Source organism: Thermobia domestica, chromosome 1, assembly GCF_964235325.1.
Source record: "Thermobia domestica chromosome 1, izTheDome1.hap1.1, whole genome shotgun sequence".
Taxonomy (NCBI): Eukaryota; Metazoa; Arthropoda; class Insecta; order Zygentoma; family Lepismatidae; genus Thermobia; species Thermobia domestica.
Genome location: NC_137454.1, coordinates 169536002 through 169553703, shown reverse-complemented (window position 1 = coordinate 169553703; position 17702 = coordinate 169536002). Strand labels below are relative to the sequence as shown.

The 17702-nt window shown below is 35.8% G+C and overlaps 3 protein-coding genes across 4 annotated transcripts in view; all 3 read left to right on the top strand.

Annotated features, from left to right (window-relative positions):
* LOC145691003 (SRR1-like protein) overlaps positions 1-3076 on the top strand; it is a 28257-nt gene extending 25181 nt beyond the window's left edge. The window contains exon 3 of one of the 2 annotated variants that reach the window (XM_081766501.1): positions 2395-3076. In XM_081766501.1, coding sequence (XP_081622627.1) covers positions 2395-3076 — 682 coding nt within the window. Of the gene's footprint in view, positions 1-2391 lie in introns of both variants that reach the window. The other variant, XM_081766493.1, reaches the window with a different exon arrangement.
* A 42-nt stretch (positions 3077-3118) lies between these two features.
* On the top strand, positions 3119-3713 carry LOC145691007 (protein FMC1 homolog). The gene has a single exon (XM_081766507.1). It carries the CDS (start codon positions 3119-3121, stop codon positions 3431-3433), a length of 315 nt encoding a protein of 104 aa, XP_081622633.1. The 3' UTR covers positions 3434-3713.
* On the top strand, positions 3477-4529 carry LOC145691000 (protein O-mannose kinase-like). The gene has a single exon (XM_081766479.1). The coding sequence runs from the start codon at positions 3477-3479 to the stop codon at positions 4458-4460; it is 984 nt and encodes a 327-aa protein (XP_081622605.1). The 3' UTR covers positions 4461-4529.
* Positions 4530-17702: the final 13173 nt, after the last annotated feature.

Genomic DNA, 17702 nt, shown 5'->3' with positions numbered 1-17702 from the left:
AAGAAGGGCAATTATAAATCTATCAAAGGTGGATACATGTTTACCATTGGCATGAGCGTTAGTTCTTTCGGTGTCCAAAAGACGGACGTCTGGTTTATAAGAAAAGGTTTGGAGTATGTTAATTAATTTATTTAATAGCATTTTATAGTATTTGTATTTAAGTTATTCATTATAAAAACTTTTTTTAAAAATGATATTAACTGAGTTCAACAAAAGCACTAAAAAGTGGAAAATAAAAATCCTAAAAAGTAGAAAATAATAACGCAAAAATCAGAAAATAATAACGCATAAAAACTAAAAGTAATACATTACTTCTGTCTGAAAAAAAAAAAGTCTCTGTCAAGGCAAACAAATTAATCCCTCGTTAAATTACCGTTCAAACTAATTTTATGTTAGATGTTAATTTGGTTGGCTTGGCACAGACTTCAAAGTTTTTCATAGATGATGATGATAATGAATTATTTTCTGCTTTTAATCGGTAATTATTATTTTCTGCTTTCTAGGGCTTTTATTATTCTCTACTTTGAGCGCTTTTGTTAGTCTGTTTATACTTTTTTTATATAAAGTTTTTAGTTCGTTTAAACTTAAACGTCGGTTACTTTTTTTTAAGTTGATTTACTTTTTACAGTTTTTCGTTACCCTCAGTAAGTTAGATACCTGAACTAAAGGTAGAACAACTTCCTATAAAATGGGTCGATCTACGAAACATGCGTAATCATATATATGTACAAATCAGTATACGCGTTACGAAATTATACGTGAACACACACGCGGTATTAACACTATTATTTATTAAGGAGTTAAATGGTCTAACTTCAGAGACTTCGTTAGATCATGATAAAATTTATATGAAACCTACAACAAAGTATACTCGTTGAAACTAAAAAGTAATAATCAGTACATCCATGTTGAAGTTAAGCGTGAACATACACACGATTATGGTATAAACACAGCCATTGAGGAGTTTTATGATCTAGCTCCAAAGCCTATAGTTAGATTCTTATAGAGTTTATATGGGACTATCAGGAAAGAATATTCGTTCAAACAGAAAAGAATAATCAAAATCAGTGGAATTAGGTTGAAGTTATGTGTATATATAGTTAGACCTCATTAACTCGATTTTTTTTTCACATTCCCTTGAACTTTCCATAACATTCAATATTAAAATAACCTCTAAACTCGAATGTTTAAAAATTACAACCTTGATAAGTTGAATTTTAAGGGTTCCATAATGATATTTAAAAACCTTTCTAACTCGAACTTTCGTATCTGCAAACCTCTACGAGTTAAAGTATACCTCTATAGGTCTAATTTCTCTTGATGGGACGTCGATAACTCGAAGCTACAGCGCCATACTTTTACGTAATTGTCATTGTTGCTAATGTGTACTGTAGTTGTGTTTTACTCATTTTTTTTTTTTTAATTTTATTTAATTTAAGAAACTTCCACCACTACTTCTAGTTATAAAGGTTGAATGAATAAAACTTCGAGTTATAGAGGTTATATAATCACTTCTCATGAGGAACGCGGAACCTCGATATCTTACTCAGAAAACTCGATAACTGGGATTTTTATCTATTCCCTTCAGCTTCGAGTTATCGAGGTCCCTATATATGTATGTATGTATGTAAACTGGTCGAAATGAAAACTTAAAAAAAAAAAAAAAAAAAAAAAAAAATTAAAATCGGTTAAAAATCCAAAAAGTGAGTTACCTTATCTAAAAGCTTAATATTATAAATAATGCTGTGTAAGCTTTCGTGTTAGGATTTGCGTTTTGAACGGATTATCTTTACTCCATGTTACATGTATCTATATAGTTGAAAGAAAGGAAATCGAAGTTGGAAAAAATAAAATAAAGAAAATGAATTACTTATAATAATAATAATAATAATAATAATAATAATAATAATAATAATAATAATAATAATAATAATAATGAAAACGCAGTCACGCTATATGTAAACACTTTCGCTAAAGCGCTTCATCATATAATGAAAAAATAAAAGAAAAATCAAAGAATGGAAAAAGGACTGTGAATCGTCGAGGTAAATACCATGTTGGAATATAGGTGAACGGGACTTGAAATCTAACATGACATTGTTCCCACCAGAATCTGACAACATAGCAGTAAAGGAGCCCTTATGTGTTTCTCCAAAGTACTCAATGAACAAAAAATTGCTTTCCTTTGTACATCCCTAAGGTTTATTTAAAATTCAAATTGGCTGTTTGGTGTAATGATATCGTAATCTGCTGGTTCCCTATTTATTACATTTATTACATTAATATTTCTATCTCGTCTTAATATGTAGAGTAGGATTGTGTTATTATTTATTTATTTATTTTTGACTGATTGGAGTATAATTCTGATATTTCATTTCCCTTTATTTCCAGAAGGATAGAAGCAGCTAAAGAGGAAATTAAACTTTCTGACTTCTATATCTCGTTTCTACAAATATTTACACACCTTCTCGAGTCAATACATGAAGAAGAAATAAAGGAAATAGTTTGTTACGGACTTGGACATTGCAATGATTGTATAACCAGGTATCAATGTGGATTGCTTCTTTTGCTAAAGGAAAATTTCAACGCCAAAACATTTGTGTATGATCCTATATTTAATCGTATAGATTGTGAGATCTTGGAACATTTTGGTTGCGAGATTATCAACGAAAACGAGGAAGGAAAACGAAAAGTATTAGTACCAACACTTGTGTATCTTCCACATTGTCCCAAGCAACTGTTAAACAATTTTCTGTGGGCAAATTGGGGTTTAGAGTTAAAGAACAGCATACTATTTTGTAATAGTATTTCTAAATTGATTGAATGTAATCCAGAGCGACTTCTTAGTGAGTCAGCTGGGTATGTTTTGCGTATTTCTCCGTATACCAAAGAATTTAGTGTGGTGAATTGTTTTAAGCACACAGATATTTTTAATGATTTAGCTCTTCATGTATTTCCATCCGGTATCCTAAAGTTAGCTCCCTTAGATGTGTGGAATTTGAAGGTTGAACCTCACTATCCAGAGAGTGATACAGAGTTTATTGTCCGCAAAGTTAAATCCGTTCGTCTTATATAAATTTGACATTTACTTTTTAATTGCTTTAATATTTTCTTTATAATGGCAAATCAACAGGTCCTAAAGACATTACGAAGTTTACTGGCTGAGCTACGAACTGTCAATTCAGAGCATAAGCTAAAAGATACATTGTGGGTAAAATTCATAATGTCTCAGTATCGCAGGTATCAGGTAACGGAGAAGCAGCTATGTAAAACTCAAGAAGAAATGCAGTATCTTGCTGAGACATACGCTTGTTACTTGAAGAGTGTACGAAAGTCTAAGGAAATACAAAATCAATATCACGCCAAAGGTGAGCGTACTGTTAAAGAAACAGCAGATATTGTTGGCTTTAAGTTACCCCAAGATCCAAAGTAAAGTTTTGAGGAAGAATAGGAAGGTAAAAAATAATATTTGTTGAATGTTTCTTAGATTTTTTTGTGTAAATATGAGGAAGTTTGTAGTCTTATTTTGTAGCTTTGCAACAATTTTGTATATTATTTATATTTTAGCTGAAAAAATAGTGCCTTTGTTATCCGTCAATTGTCCTCCAGGTCACTTTCGACTCCGTGGTATGATAAGATGCCATCCTTGGCTCACTTGTATGGATTTGAAAACATTAAAAATCGATGATGTTATTGGTTATGGTGCAGTGAAAGCTGTATATCGTGTTGAATGGAATGGTTATCCTTTAGCCCTGTCGAAATTGGCAAATTATAAATATGCTTCCGATTTTGAATACGGTCTAGATATGTTAATTCTATTAGCAGAAAGTCCTCATACTGTTCAACTTGTTGGCTTTTGTAGAAATCAATTCATAATACTCACAGAATATCATCAATATGGTAGCGCCGTAAATCTGACTAGAATTATAAAATCTGTATACAAGGATGAAGATAATGCAATAGTGAGAGTCCAGTTTTGTTTGAAATATGCTACTCTGTTAAACATGCTCCATAATAGTCCCATTGGAACGCGAGTTATGTGTGACTCGAACGATTTGAATAAATTACTGAGTCAAATCGTTGTTACAGATGATTTGAATCTGTTGTGGATTGATTTGGATGCATTGCCGGAAGTAGATAATCTGAGCAATAAAACAACAACATGTGGACGAAGGCAGATTGTTGGGGACTTCGTAGCACCGGAACAATTATGGAATTTAGAGGGACCGTTTGACGTGAGCAAAATGTCAGGTTATGATGAGAAAACAGATATATGGAAAGCTGCAACTGTTTGTGATTATTTTTTGGAAAATGTTCGTGGAAGTGAAGTTGCTCGTTACCTGTTATTTCCCTTACATAAAAGCTGTAAAAATCGGAAGAGTGCTGAGAGACCAACTGCCGAGGACATGGTCGATTATTATGAAAAAGCTCTTCAGGAATTAAAGAGATCAGACTTATAAATAAAAGTGTATGTAGAAATTTGTAGAATATGTATTAAGATTGTAGAATACATGTATGTATATGCAGTTTGAAGGCAGTATTCACTTTGTAAATATCCTATATTCTTTCCCTTCAATAGTCCTCGAACAAGATTTTTCGTGGTGAATTTTAATTGGACTGTTCAATAGAATTATTTACTTACACATTTGTATAGTTCCAGTTATTTGCCATTTTACGCTAAAATATTCAGCAGCAGTAGTTGGTAGATGTCAGTACGAATATGAAAAGCGTTCACGCTCACACGAAGCTGAATTGTCACATACAGAATTTTATTGTAGTTCAACTGATAGTGCTGTCAGTGATAGTTTTGAAATAAAATAGGATATAAGTGCGCGGATTAATGTTGATACGAGCTAAAATTATCCTCGATCAATGTAAATAGATATGTTTAATTCTGTACCTTGAAGATTTAGCAGTCAAATGTACGCAGAAGAGGTGAAAAGAAAACTAGTAGTTTTAAATTGGCAGACTGGCTACACAAGTAACCACGAACGAATTAAAAGCATACTTTTAAAAACAAAAAAAATCATCTTTTAAAATGAATAGAAAGTTATAATAAAAATTTTCATAGCTATAAGCATGAAGCAAAATGACTGAATAAATAATAACACAGTCGTCGCAGGAAGGCAAGTGATAGCGCAAGTAGCAACAAACGTTTGCTGTTTATTATTAGGATAAATTTAAAGACGGAACTCCTAAAATATTGTAACTAGTTTTTGTATAATATTACAGGTTTGCAGTTTTTATTTATAAAAAGAAGAAAGATAAACAGACATTGCTTACCGAGTTACCACAGGCACCAAATGCATAAGCCAAATGTCGAGATAAATTCGGTATACACATGGTCACCCATAGATTTCATAGGGCCTCAGAAAATTTCTTTGGGCCGCATTGTTGCTAACAGAGCTGCGGTGGCTCTCAATGGTAGAGTACTCAAGTTTGATGTATGGGGATCCTGGGTTCGATTCCAGCTTGCGCTAAATGATCTTTGTGGTGGACAAATACCGTGTGCGTGCGTTTTCTCGGGGCTCTTTAGTTTCCTTCCACTTTCTTCATTGCACCATTTATTTTCATCATCACCGTCTGTCTCAGCGTCAGTGGATGATCGTGGGACGTTAAACTAGAAATTTCATTTCCATTCTTGCTAACTCAGTTTTAATGAAAATAGCAAGCAGTAATTTAAAAGTCAGCAAAAGGTGTTCTAAAGTCGCTAAATCCATCTAGTTTTAACCAAAGTTTAATTTAAGCATTAGAAAAATTACGATTGTTTTGTCGCTGTCAGGAATTTGAAACTTGGAAAAATCACAATAGGTGTTTTTTTTTATTTATTTATTTTTTTTATTATTATTATTATAAAATACTTCAGAGCTAGCTGATTACGGAAAATGCCTCCTTTCACTTATGCGTTGATTCTAACTAGTTAAAATTCGGATTGAGTCTTTTACTCGTGCTCTTAAAACAACGACCGCCAAGTTTTACGTCATCTGTAAGTTCAGGGGAAACTGTTTGAGCCAAACAGTAGGGAAAGACATAGAGAAAGATACGATGAATGTTTTTCACGTGTTTATGGCATTGCTAATTAAACGAAGAGTGAAAAGAGAACAGAACTTTCTTTGAAAAGTAATCTGATTGTTTATTTGTTTAGAATCAATTAATTGAATCTACTCGAATATTTAAGGACAAGGAAATGTGCTTACACTTTTTGTTCCGAACTAACAAAACACATTACTAATGTAAATTTCACGAGTATATGGATTCGTTAACTCTTGGATACTTGTATGGTTGCGCGTCATGAATTAGCGCACTGACTTCAGATATTTCATTGTAGTTCGTACACTGTAGTTCATGGCTATGTTATGGGTGAATCCGTACTTAACAGGTTAAAATTTCATTAATGTATTTTTACGTAGATGTGCATCGCGTACAGATAGAGGTAAAAACACGACATATTTAGATTATTTATACACTGATTTATTAAAATATTTATTACAAATTTGTTCTGTGAATTTTACAAATATGTGGATCCGTACAGTAAATCTGCACTTATTTTTTTATGTTAACTATATTCATCAGATCATCACATATAGTGGTTACTTACTCCTTGTTTAAAGCACGATACCTTTCTGTCTTCGATTAACAGTGCACCAGCAAGAAACTATTCATATTATAGAACCTGGGTAAAGTTTGTAGAACGTGCCTACAAATTTAGTGCAAGGATGGGAGCAATTCTAGTTTATGGCATACACAGTTAACTGTTCTGATGTACTACTTCGAATTATTTAATATATTTTCACGTTTAATTCTGTAGTATTTAATATACAAGGACATATTCAACTCCAATAAAGCAAAATTATGAAGATTTGAAATGCCAATAGGTCTGTTTGGCGAATGAACGAATGGAGCCGTGTATGCCATAAAATACAATTGAACCCTAGAGAGTGGCATGCAGTAGGGTAGAATCTCATAAAGATAATCACCTTAAATGTAACACAAATTGATCTACCGTAGTAGGTGGCCACTTAAACCTAATTTCTTCAATCCACAAACTATAGTAAAGATACAAACTAATTATTAAAATAACTATTATAATAAAGTAGTGCAAATTTGGTACTTTAATCGTCTTACTGTGGTTAATGATAGATTATTAGTACAAATATCATTCTTTCTTGCTTTAGGGGCAATTGAAATAACCACAATAACAACTAACTCACAACTGTGATTCCGTACAAAACGCTAATCGCGGATTAATCTCCGGTTTTCAACGATTTGTCTTAATCTGATGATTTGTCAAAATAATCTTCAGATCATTATCCTCAGTTCGATTAGTAACTAGTTTTACCTCAATCCACAAATTAATTCTCGGTTGGTGCAACTGAACAATAGTGTACTAATTTGCAAGATTATCCAACAAGTACCAAACGTATATACTGAAGTGTTACTCAGTAACGAAGTCAATGCATTGAATTCACTAAACCATTTAAACATGTAAGTAGTGTTACTTTCCTGAGCAGTACAACACAATCAGTGCCCATGAACACACGTACTCATTCAAGTTTTGCAGTTCTTTTGAAAAATTTCATGTTAGTGTTGCATGTCTATCCTCAGGACCCAGGTCAAGAGGAGCCTGGTTTTCCTACTGAGAAACACTTCGTTTCTCAGAACCAAGATGTTGACCATCAATCCTTCCAGGGCATTTACATTAATTGATTAGGTACTTCTACGTCACAATCCTGAAGTTTTTAGGAACGACATACAGTTAAGTTTTTGATCAACAAAAGCAAGTTCCGTCTTTCTAAATTAATGGAAATAAACCTTAGGCTAGCAGCTATTATTCTGTCTCTTGATTTTTTTTTTTTATAGCAACTATAGATTTCCTTCATGAAGCGTGTGTCATGGTACATATTCCTTTACTTTTATTTACAACGTTATTGCTTCATCCTGTATTGAATTGTTTTCTGCTTGAGTTGTGACAGCTTCACATGTGGCAAGTAAATTTACCAGAGTGAGTTGGCTATATTTCACCATGAAGAAGCTGTCACATCGGTTTTGTCCAGGTAATAATGTTGACTCCCGAATTCCATTTTCAAGGGTGGTATGTGGCTGCATCTTGCCACATACCAAAAACTGCAACTTCATGTCCGTCTTTGATTTCGGCAAAGTCACCTAGGGCAACTGTGGTAAAGCTGACGCCTGATTTGGAATCTTCTATGGTGTTCCTGCATGGACCCGACGTCACGCCTTCGTGCTCCATCATCATAAGTCACAACTCAAGCCAAACAAAACCTATTTGAATTCAACTAGAATTTGAGAGAGAGAGAAGAGTTCGTCTTGGGTGGATAATAGAAGTTATTTCGACTAACGAGGCTTAGATCTACGTGTGTGAAACTTAGACTTACATTTACATCGAACATGGATTAAGTGAATTAGATATTAGTTGCAATTTTCCTGTAACTTCTTACCTGAAATAGTTGTGTCAACTTCGTAAAAGGAAATGTGTTGAGTTTCATTTGTCTATTATTGGATTAACTTCTGGTATTTCTCGTAGTATTTGTTTATTTACCTTCAGGATTGCGGTCAATTATGTCTGTCTGTAAAGCTAGAGGTGGATGCCTCCATTCTATTACTTTAATTAGTCTTTCACGTTAAGCTCTACCATCTGCTCTTTGTCTGCCTTATCATAATGTTTGCCTCTCTTGTTACATTAGCTACTCGTATAAGCAAACGAAGACTGTTGTGATAGTACCTAGGTAATATTTGATACCTTTACGTAAATGAGCTGTTTGAAGCCTGAGTTAATGCTCTAATTAATGTCATTATGTTTGGATAACCAATCAACCTTACGAAGCGAAATCTTATCCATATTTAAGAAAGAAAGAAAAAAAATCAACAATATAAAAGCACGGTGATTTGACAGTAGAGTGCTAATTTCTGGTATGCAAGCTCGTCATAGATTCGTTGAGTTGAGTTGAATTTCAGTTTAGCGTCCCGTTCAGCAGCGAGGCTATGTGAGACGTGGACCTACTGATTAACGTGGAATCCGAACCACATGAGCTCCCGCCGGGAATCGAACCCGGGTCTCCCGCGCCAATGGCGCGTACGATAACCACTTAGCCATGGAGGAGCTCCGTCATATTTGGTCTAGGAATTAATTCGTGCGGTTGGTACGCACACATTGAAGCTGTAGTACAAACACAAAATACATAAATACCTTAAGAAAAATATTGTCCATCGCTAGCCACCACTTTCGCCCATCTATCAGGCAATGTACAGATTCCGTGGCGAAAGAAGTCCTCATCCTTGGAAGCGATCCAGTCAGAGACCCATGTTTCGATATCTTCTGAAGAAGTAAACCGCTGTCCAATCAAATCGTTGTTCATGCAATCGAACAAGTAGTAGTCCGAAGGAGCAACGTCTGGTGAATACGGCGGGTGGGGTAAAACTTCCCATTCGACATTTTCTAAATAGGTTTTGACCGGTTTTGCGACATGTGGGCGAGCGTTATCATGTTGAACAATAAGTTTATCATGTCTGTTCTCCCATTCTGGTCGTGTTCTGGCCAGAGCTTGCTTCAAACGCATTAATTGTCGTCGATAACGTTCTCCATTCATAGTTTCACCCGGTTGCAGCAGCTCATAGTACACCACACCTTTCATATCCCACCATATGCACAGCATAACCTTTGCACAGTGAATATCTCGTTTTGGTTGTGATGGACCTGGTTCACCTGGTTTCACCCAGGCCTTTTTTCGTTTAGGGTTCTCGTAATGGATCCACTTCTCATCACCCGTAATAATTCGATGCTGAAACCCCTTTCTGCTCTGTCGTTGAAGCAGCAATTCGCAAATGGTTTTTCGTCTTTCAACGTCTCTGTCTTTCAATTCATGTGGAACCCAATGTGACATCTTTTGAATCATTCCCATGGCTTTCAAGCGTTTGGAGACTGTTGTTTGATCAACGCCTAATGCTGCTGCAAGTTGTTCCTGCGTTTGACACGAATCCTGCTCGAGCAATGCTGTCAATTCTTTGTTTTGAAATTTTTTTGGCTGTCCAGCTCGCTCTTGGTCTGCCAAGCCGAAATCACCACTTCTAAACCGTGCAAACCACTTCTGACACGTTCGCTCAGCTAGAGCATGGTCACCATACACTTCCACCAAAATACGATGACTTTCAGTCGCACTTTTCTGCATGTTAAAGTAATGCAGCAGGACACCCCGCAAAAACACTTTATCAGGCACAAATTGCGCCATGTTCACTTAACTACAAACTGGTGTTGTTGACGCTTTAATCCACTGCCCTATACTACGAACGATACGCGATGACAGGGGTTTGCAACACATGTGTGGATACACGGAACTGTGGGACGCTCCGTTCGTTGCGCCATCTCTTGTCCACCCGCACGAATTAATTCCTAGACCAAATAGATTCGCTAATGAATGCATTCAGGGAGGGCATTGCAAATCTACGGACGTGATCTTGTCTACCAAACACACACGGGCTGGGAACGAACCAAGGACCTCTCGCATCAGAGGTGAACACTTCACGACTTATCCACTGTCTCCTGATTACTGAATGAGTGCGAATGTTTGTGATATGTCATGACGAGTAATACAATTTATGTTCCAGTGAGTGAAGAAATATAAAGGAAATTAATCTATATTAACTTTTTTTTAATTAATTGTGGACCTAAGAAACCTTACAAAACGCAATACTTCCAGTATCTAATCTTCGCAAGTGTACCACCATATACCAAACGTTACTCATACTTAGAGCTGACGATACAAAATTATAAATGTGTTTGTACGCTCAGAACACTCTTTCGTGTGAGGTTCTTGAAAACAAGAAGTTGAAGTTTTAAAGTAATAAAACATTCAATACATAGTAAATTTTGGTAATATTCTTATTTAGTCTCGAAAAACCCTGGGCGCCAGGGAGCCATGGCGACTGGAAAGATGAGTCTGGTGCCTAGATAATTAAAATCCAAAATATGTAGGTTCATGTATCAAATTGTGTTGGTATTATTGTGTCGCCTAGTTTTGAGAATTCGCGTCTAGGTCAGTAAAAGTTTCGAGCGTTGTTCTTGTTCATGATGCACTTCCGGCAGCCTAACCGTCTGTACTACTAGTCTGCTATAATTTTTTTCACCTCCAAATCACCGTGGTGATCACGAAATCATCGAAATCACTTTCCTTGTGGAAATACTAGTAAAACAGTAATAATGCTATGTAATACGAGTTATTATAGCATTAAGGTAAGGATACTTGTAGCAATGATGTATGGGGATCACTTGCTAATATGTACACTAAATGGTAGATATGATGTAAATGATGTAGTAGGATACGAATTTTTAAATGGCATTTCGACGCTTATGATGTAGAAAGTGCTATATTTGTAGCCGTAATATAATAATGTGGAGATTCACTAAATTTATAATATATATGCCAACAAGTTTTCAGTGTGTACAATTAAGGTGGGAGAAATACATAGGCGCCAATAGAATAGGAACTTTCAAGGTACTGGAAGCAAAGTTTCAACTATAAAGGAAAGCTATATTTGCAACTTTAATATGGTAACCTGAATATTCTCAACCTGCACATGATTTATTTTGTATTTGAACTGAAGTTAGACTCAATGGGCCTTATGCAGAGTCGTTCTGACGCATGATTAGTGCTATACTAAAGAGTTCGACTAATATATCAGTAATCAATAGTTCTGCAGTAATCAGACCTTTAGTATGACGCTAATCATACGCCAAAACGACTCTGCATACGGCCCGTAATGTTTCTGACAAAAAAAATAATCCTGCTTATATATAGCTAAAAGATTTGTAATGATAGAACATTACGGATGACTTTTAATGTATTTTAAACTAGGAGAATAGGTCTTATTAACACTATTGTTTTTATATACAGTAAGTATTTTACTTATTTTGTGGCTTTTCTTTCACCATTCCACTAAATTTATTTGTAGTTTACAATAAGAAACTACAATATAAAAGTATTCCCCGAAGCTGCAATGCGGCGCATTGATACGTCTGTTTCTGTTGTTGCCGTGACGTAAGTGGCGCATGTTTGCATTGAACAGGGTTCCCACTCGTCTTGGAAGTCCTGGAAAACCTGGAAATGTCCTTGAATTGATTTTGTTCTGGAAACATCCTGGAAATCCTTGAAAATGCATTTAATTTACAACAATACTGAATGTCAGTGTTTTCATAATTAAAATGATTTTAATTGATTGCTATTTTTGTTTGCTGTTGTGGTGAATAATAATTTGTCATGATCCTGCATGTGTGGTTGGTTGGTGGGCTTTCTTTCTCCTAACAGGGCTTTCTTTCTCCTTTCATCCACTTGTCTGTCAACCCATTCTTGGATTTGGATGATGTTATCACTATCACTATCGTCCAGAAATTGTGCTTTGTACCAATATCAATCCTCCATAATTAGTTTTTTTTTTTTTTCCCGCAACAGTACTTTCTTTTCCTTAAAATTTCATATGAATTCTATTTGTGACAAAGTCACAAATAGCATTCGTATGAAATTTTACCGACGATCATATCTAAGTGAAACCTAATTCCGTGTTATACCAAAGGAACTTTAAGTTTTTCTGAGTTGTTTAAATTAGGATTCCATTAGAAAGTAGTGAGTTTTCTAATATTTATTTGTATGTTTCAGTTATGTGTTGGAATATTCTGAAGGGGCTTGAGTTTGGAAGCCATGGAAAGGAGCAAATTTCAGGTGAACTGGTTGACAATGGACGAATTCAAAAGCTGGATACAGGCAGTGGAACGTGATGAATACAGGGCAAAGTGTAAAGTGTGTGGCAAAACTTTTGATGTTTTAAACATGGATGTAGCAGCTGTTCGAAGCCACATGAAAGGCAAAATTTACATGCAAAAAATGAAGTTGTTCCTAGAAACTCGTTCCCAAAGCTCGTCTGTGGCTTCATATTTTAAGTGTAAATCATCACAGCCAGGAGAAGGAAGTTCATCTTCACATTTTGTGTCTGTGGATGGAAAACAGTGTAATGCTTCAGAGAAACCTTCCACATCAGAATCGCTATCAGTCACAGAACTGCAACATGTGTCTAGAGAAGACATGTGTAAAAGTGTACTTCTGTGGGCAATGAAAGTGGTAAAATCAAAGTACTCATACAACTCATATTCAGACATTGGAGATCTATTTAGGGCCATGTTTCCAGACAATGTACTTGCCTAAAAATTTAAGTGTGGGCCTACAAATTTATCTTTTGCTATGGTCTCGGTGAATATTTTTTAAGAGATTTTTGTGAACAGTATGTGTAGGAGTCCAGCTTTTGTGGTATCTTTCGATGAGTGTCCGAACAAGGTGTCTCAATCTGAACAAATGGATATGGTTGTTAGATACTGGATGGTGAAAAGTCAGTACCTTGGGTCTCAGTTTTTAGGTCATACAACGGCAGAAGATTTACTGCAGGCCTTCCTCAAGGAATCAGAGAAGTTATCGCTTAACAAGTTAATTCAGGTGTCGATGGATGGACCACGTGTAAACTGGAAATGCTGAATCTGTTAAGAAGTCACATTGGTGAAGACTCTCCTGCATTGCTGGACATTTGAAGTTGTGGTTTGAACACTCTACATGGAGCTATTCGTGTGGCGTGTGAATCAACAGACTGGGACCTGGCATCAGTGTTAACATCCCTGTGGCGACTGTTTAAAGACTCGCCGGCAAAACGTGAGGATTTTGTTTCTGTTACTGGCTGCGAAAAGTTTCCATTGAAGTTTTGTGCTCACAGGTGGTTGGAAGACGCAGTTGTAACTGAAAGAGCTCTGGAAATGTGGCCATCAGTGGAAACTTACATTAAGAGCATGTCTGGCAAGAGTTCTGAACCAAAGTCAAATGCATTCCAGTGTTTGAAAGTTGCTTGTGCTGATAGTCTAATGCAGAGTAAGTTCTATTTTTGTGTTTGTAACTAGTCTCTTAAGACTACTCCTCCAGCGGTACCAAAGTGATGAACCTCTGGTTCCATTCCTAGCTAAAGATTTGTATGAAGTTGCAATGAAAGTGGCACGCATAATTATCCAAAAGTCTGTTCTTGGATCATTGTCTTCTGATGCTAAACTACCGGTATCACAATTCACCCCATCAAAGAACAACATGGTGAGTGCATCAAATGTTGACTTGTGATTTGCAACTTTACAAAGTCGTCGTAGTGCATGCAAAGAAGGAACGGTACTGAAAGGGGGGGGGGGGGGAGTTTAGAGTTGAATGCCAGACATTCCTATGCAAATTCCTGTTGTATGTCATACAAAAGAATCCACTGAAATATAGGCTTGTGAGAGACCTTACATCCCTTACATCCAGATAGTGTGTCATCTATAAAGTTTCTGGTGTCCTTCAGTCATTGTTGGAGAAGAAATGGGCTACACCCAAAGAATGTGATCAATTATTTGTTTTGTATGGAACATTTATTGAGCAGTTTAAAGATGCATTTGCCGGTTATAAGTTGGGCGCTGAAAGGCTGAATTGTTTTTACGCAAAGCTGTTGGATGGTTCGGAAGAATTTAAAGATTTGTTGTTAATCATAAAGAAGCTTCTGGTTTTGTCCCATGGACAGGCCGCTGTCGAACGAGGCTAGAGCATAAATAAATATTTGCTTGTTCAAAATATGGAGGAAAAATCATTGGTCGGTTTGAAATTGGTGTATGATAACATTTCCCATTAAGACCTTATTTCAATCAACATCACGAAAGAAATGCTGCATCATGCCTTCCATGCAAGGGAGCGCTATATGGCAGACCTTGAGAAAATAAGGACTGTTGAAAGAGAAAGTCAAGTGCAGAGCAAGAGGAAAGAGATAAGTGAAAATGTACAGCAGCTGCAGAGAAAGAAAAGGAAATTGATGGAAACAAATGAAGCTTTGGAGACTGAACCAAACAAGCTTGCACATGAAGAGGAGCAGTCTTGTTTTACTCTATTGACAAAGTCAAATGCTATCCATAGAGCAGCTTTGCTACAGAAGAAAGAGATTATGTGTATAGATGAGGAAATCACGCAACTCCATACTCAGTTGAAAAACTTGTTATATAATTCCTTTTTTCCCCCTAATTATATCTGTCACACTGTCACGCAATGAAGATGACATGTACGAAAAGTTGATTATTGTTGTCTGTAAATTTGTTCGGTGCAAAATTGAAATGTCGTGTAGAAAGAATGAAAATACAGAAAGAATGAAAATACAGCATCCACATGTGCTGGATGTGGGTGGATCGGGTGGCTATAAGGGGAGTTGGGAGGCCAAAAAAAAAAAAAATCGTTCCGCTTTGTTAATTGAATTATTGTGTATTAATACTGTACTTGCATTAATATTCACTGCATAAACTATTGTACTTTCCTTCTTGTGTCAAAGTGGTGATTTGTCCTGGAAATGTCCTGGAAGTTTTTTTTTTTGGGGGGGGGGGAAATGAGTGGGAACCCTGTTTGAAGCTTTGTATCTCCGTAACTAAGAAATATTTTTCTGAGATTTTTGGTATGTACTATAATGAAGACTAGTTCTACACTATGAAATCATTAAATTAAAACTTTTGGTCAGAAAGGAAATGGTCATTATATATATATATATATATATATATATATATATATATATATATATAATGAATCCTTTTTCCTTCCATTCCAACCTAACCTTCTTTAGAACTTCAAACAATTCCCAGTTTACTCAATTAAGAGCATTTTCTTAAACATAAAATAGACACCATCTCCAGACACCATAAAATAGACACCAGCCAGACACCATAAAATAGACACCAGCCAGACACTCCAACTTTTTTGAGATTGGCCTTCCCCTCTTATGGGCGGCCCGGGGTATCTCTATATAAAAAAATAGTCCTAACTGACTGATTAACGCTCAGGCCAAACTGCGTTTTCTAAACCTGATTTTGATTTAGTCTAGAAAAAAAAATATGATTATTTTGTCGCTGACGGAAATTTAAACTAGAAAATATCACAATGGAATGAATATTAGAAAATAATTACAGGCCCCTCGCTAGGGCCTGACCTTCCGAAACTTTTCGAGATTGTAAAATTAGTAGTTCAGTCGTATCAATAATATCTTGTATGCATGAAAACATTCCGTTGAGAACATAAATATTGTACGCTGTAACATTCGATCACCTTGTTTGTATCTCCAAACCAACCACATCGGTGCTGCATAATGAGAAGTATCCATCCAAAAGAGGGAATCATGGCAGTATAACTCTCTATACTGACGATGTGTCAAACAAGACATAATAAGCAACAAACAAGAGATTCCGCATCTATAAAAACTGATTAGGCTACGATAATTAAGGCACACAATGTAGAGGAGAGTGAACACATGCATTCCAAGACTTGTTCTAAATGACATCTATTATACGATACCAAACATAGTGCTAATTGCACCCTTCTACCTATTATTTATTTACAGACAAATGTACAATTTGGAGGCACTTTCTGCCCATCATAAAAGTTAATTCCCTCAACATCATTTCCTCTTTTGCTTTTAAATTAAGCATTTCTTATTCAGGAACATAGCGATTCGGGCACTCAAGCTTTCTCGTTGAACACCTTAGTGGAGTATCATTTGAGGCATCCTCAGATTTATGCCTACTGAAATACATTCGCTAATTTCTGTCACCCACCGACATTCATCTGGTATTACATTCTTTGTGTGATAGTTTTCTGGTTGATCCCTTGCTAAGAACATGGGCTTGAATGATTTTCATGCCAACATAGTTACTTTGACACGGTAATTTGTAGACTTGTTAGCTGAAATATCCTCTTTACTGCGTAAATGATAGCTGTGTACAGTTCTAATCCTGTTCTGCGTCCTCACGATGTACACTTCCCCAAAATATTCTTGCTCGTGTAAAGTCTTAAAAAAATTGTCAGTCTGACGACAACGCACTCGAATGATAAAGATCTGGAGTAGTGAAGCATTCCCAACACACTTTATTTGCTGTTTGAAATATTCAGCTCCTATTTTATTACTTAATGCAGTGTTACTTTCAGATCAAAATAGTACCTTCTTAGCAAATGCAGAAAACTTTGTTGCAGTTAAAGAAAAAGCACATACGCACAACACGGACTATGCGCAACGCTACTGAAACTAGAAGATCAAGTTCACTTTATTTCTGGTATCTACCAATTTCAGAAGAGCAAAAGTGGTAATTGCAATCGATTTATCGTCTGAAGCATATGTTCCGTTTTCTATTCTATGTTAGCCTCTATTAATCACTAGGAATTGTTCAAATTAGCCATTTCCATTTTTAACTTATCCCCATAGAACAAAAATTGTACTAGATAGCGACAAGCTGTTTCTTTTTGAACTTATCTTTTCAGTTGTCCCAGCCTATACCTTCTGCACCACCGATACACCTTGTTACTTTTATTGTATCAGCACTGGCCAGAAGTTTCTTATCGCCCACTGGTACGACTGGATCAACTCCATTATGATGTCATAAGTTTATATGCCCAACTGCACAATAACAAAACAACATTGACTACATTATTAAGTGGTAATTTGTAACTGCTAAGAATTCCGAAAATTATAAGATTGCTCTTTGTTTTTTGCAGAATTTTGAAAACCGTGAAAAAGTAGGAGCGAAGCGATAGAACACACTTAATATTTTAGATTTATCACTGCACGGAGTGATACACACTAAGGAAGTAACACAAATGTACGAAATTCTA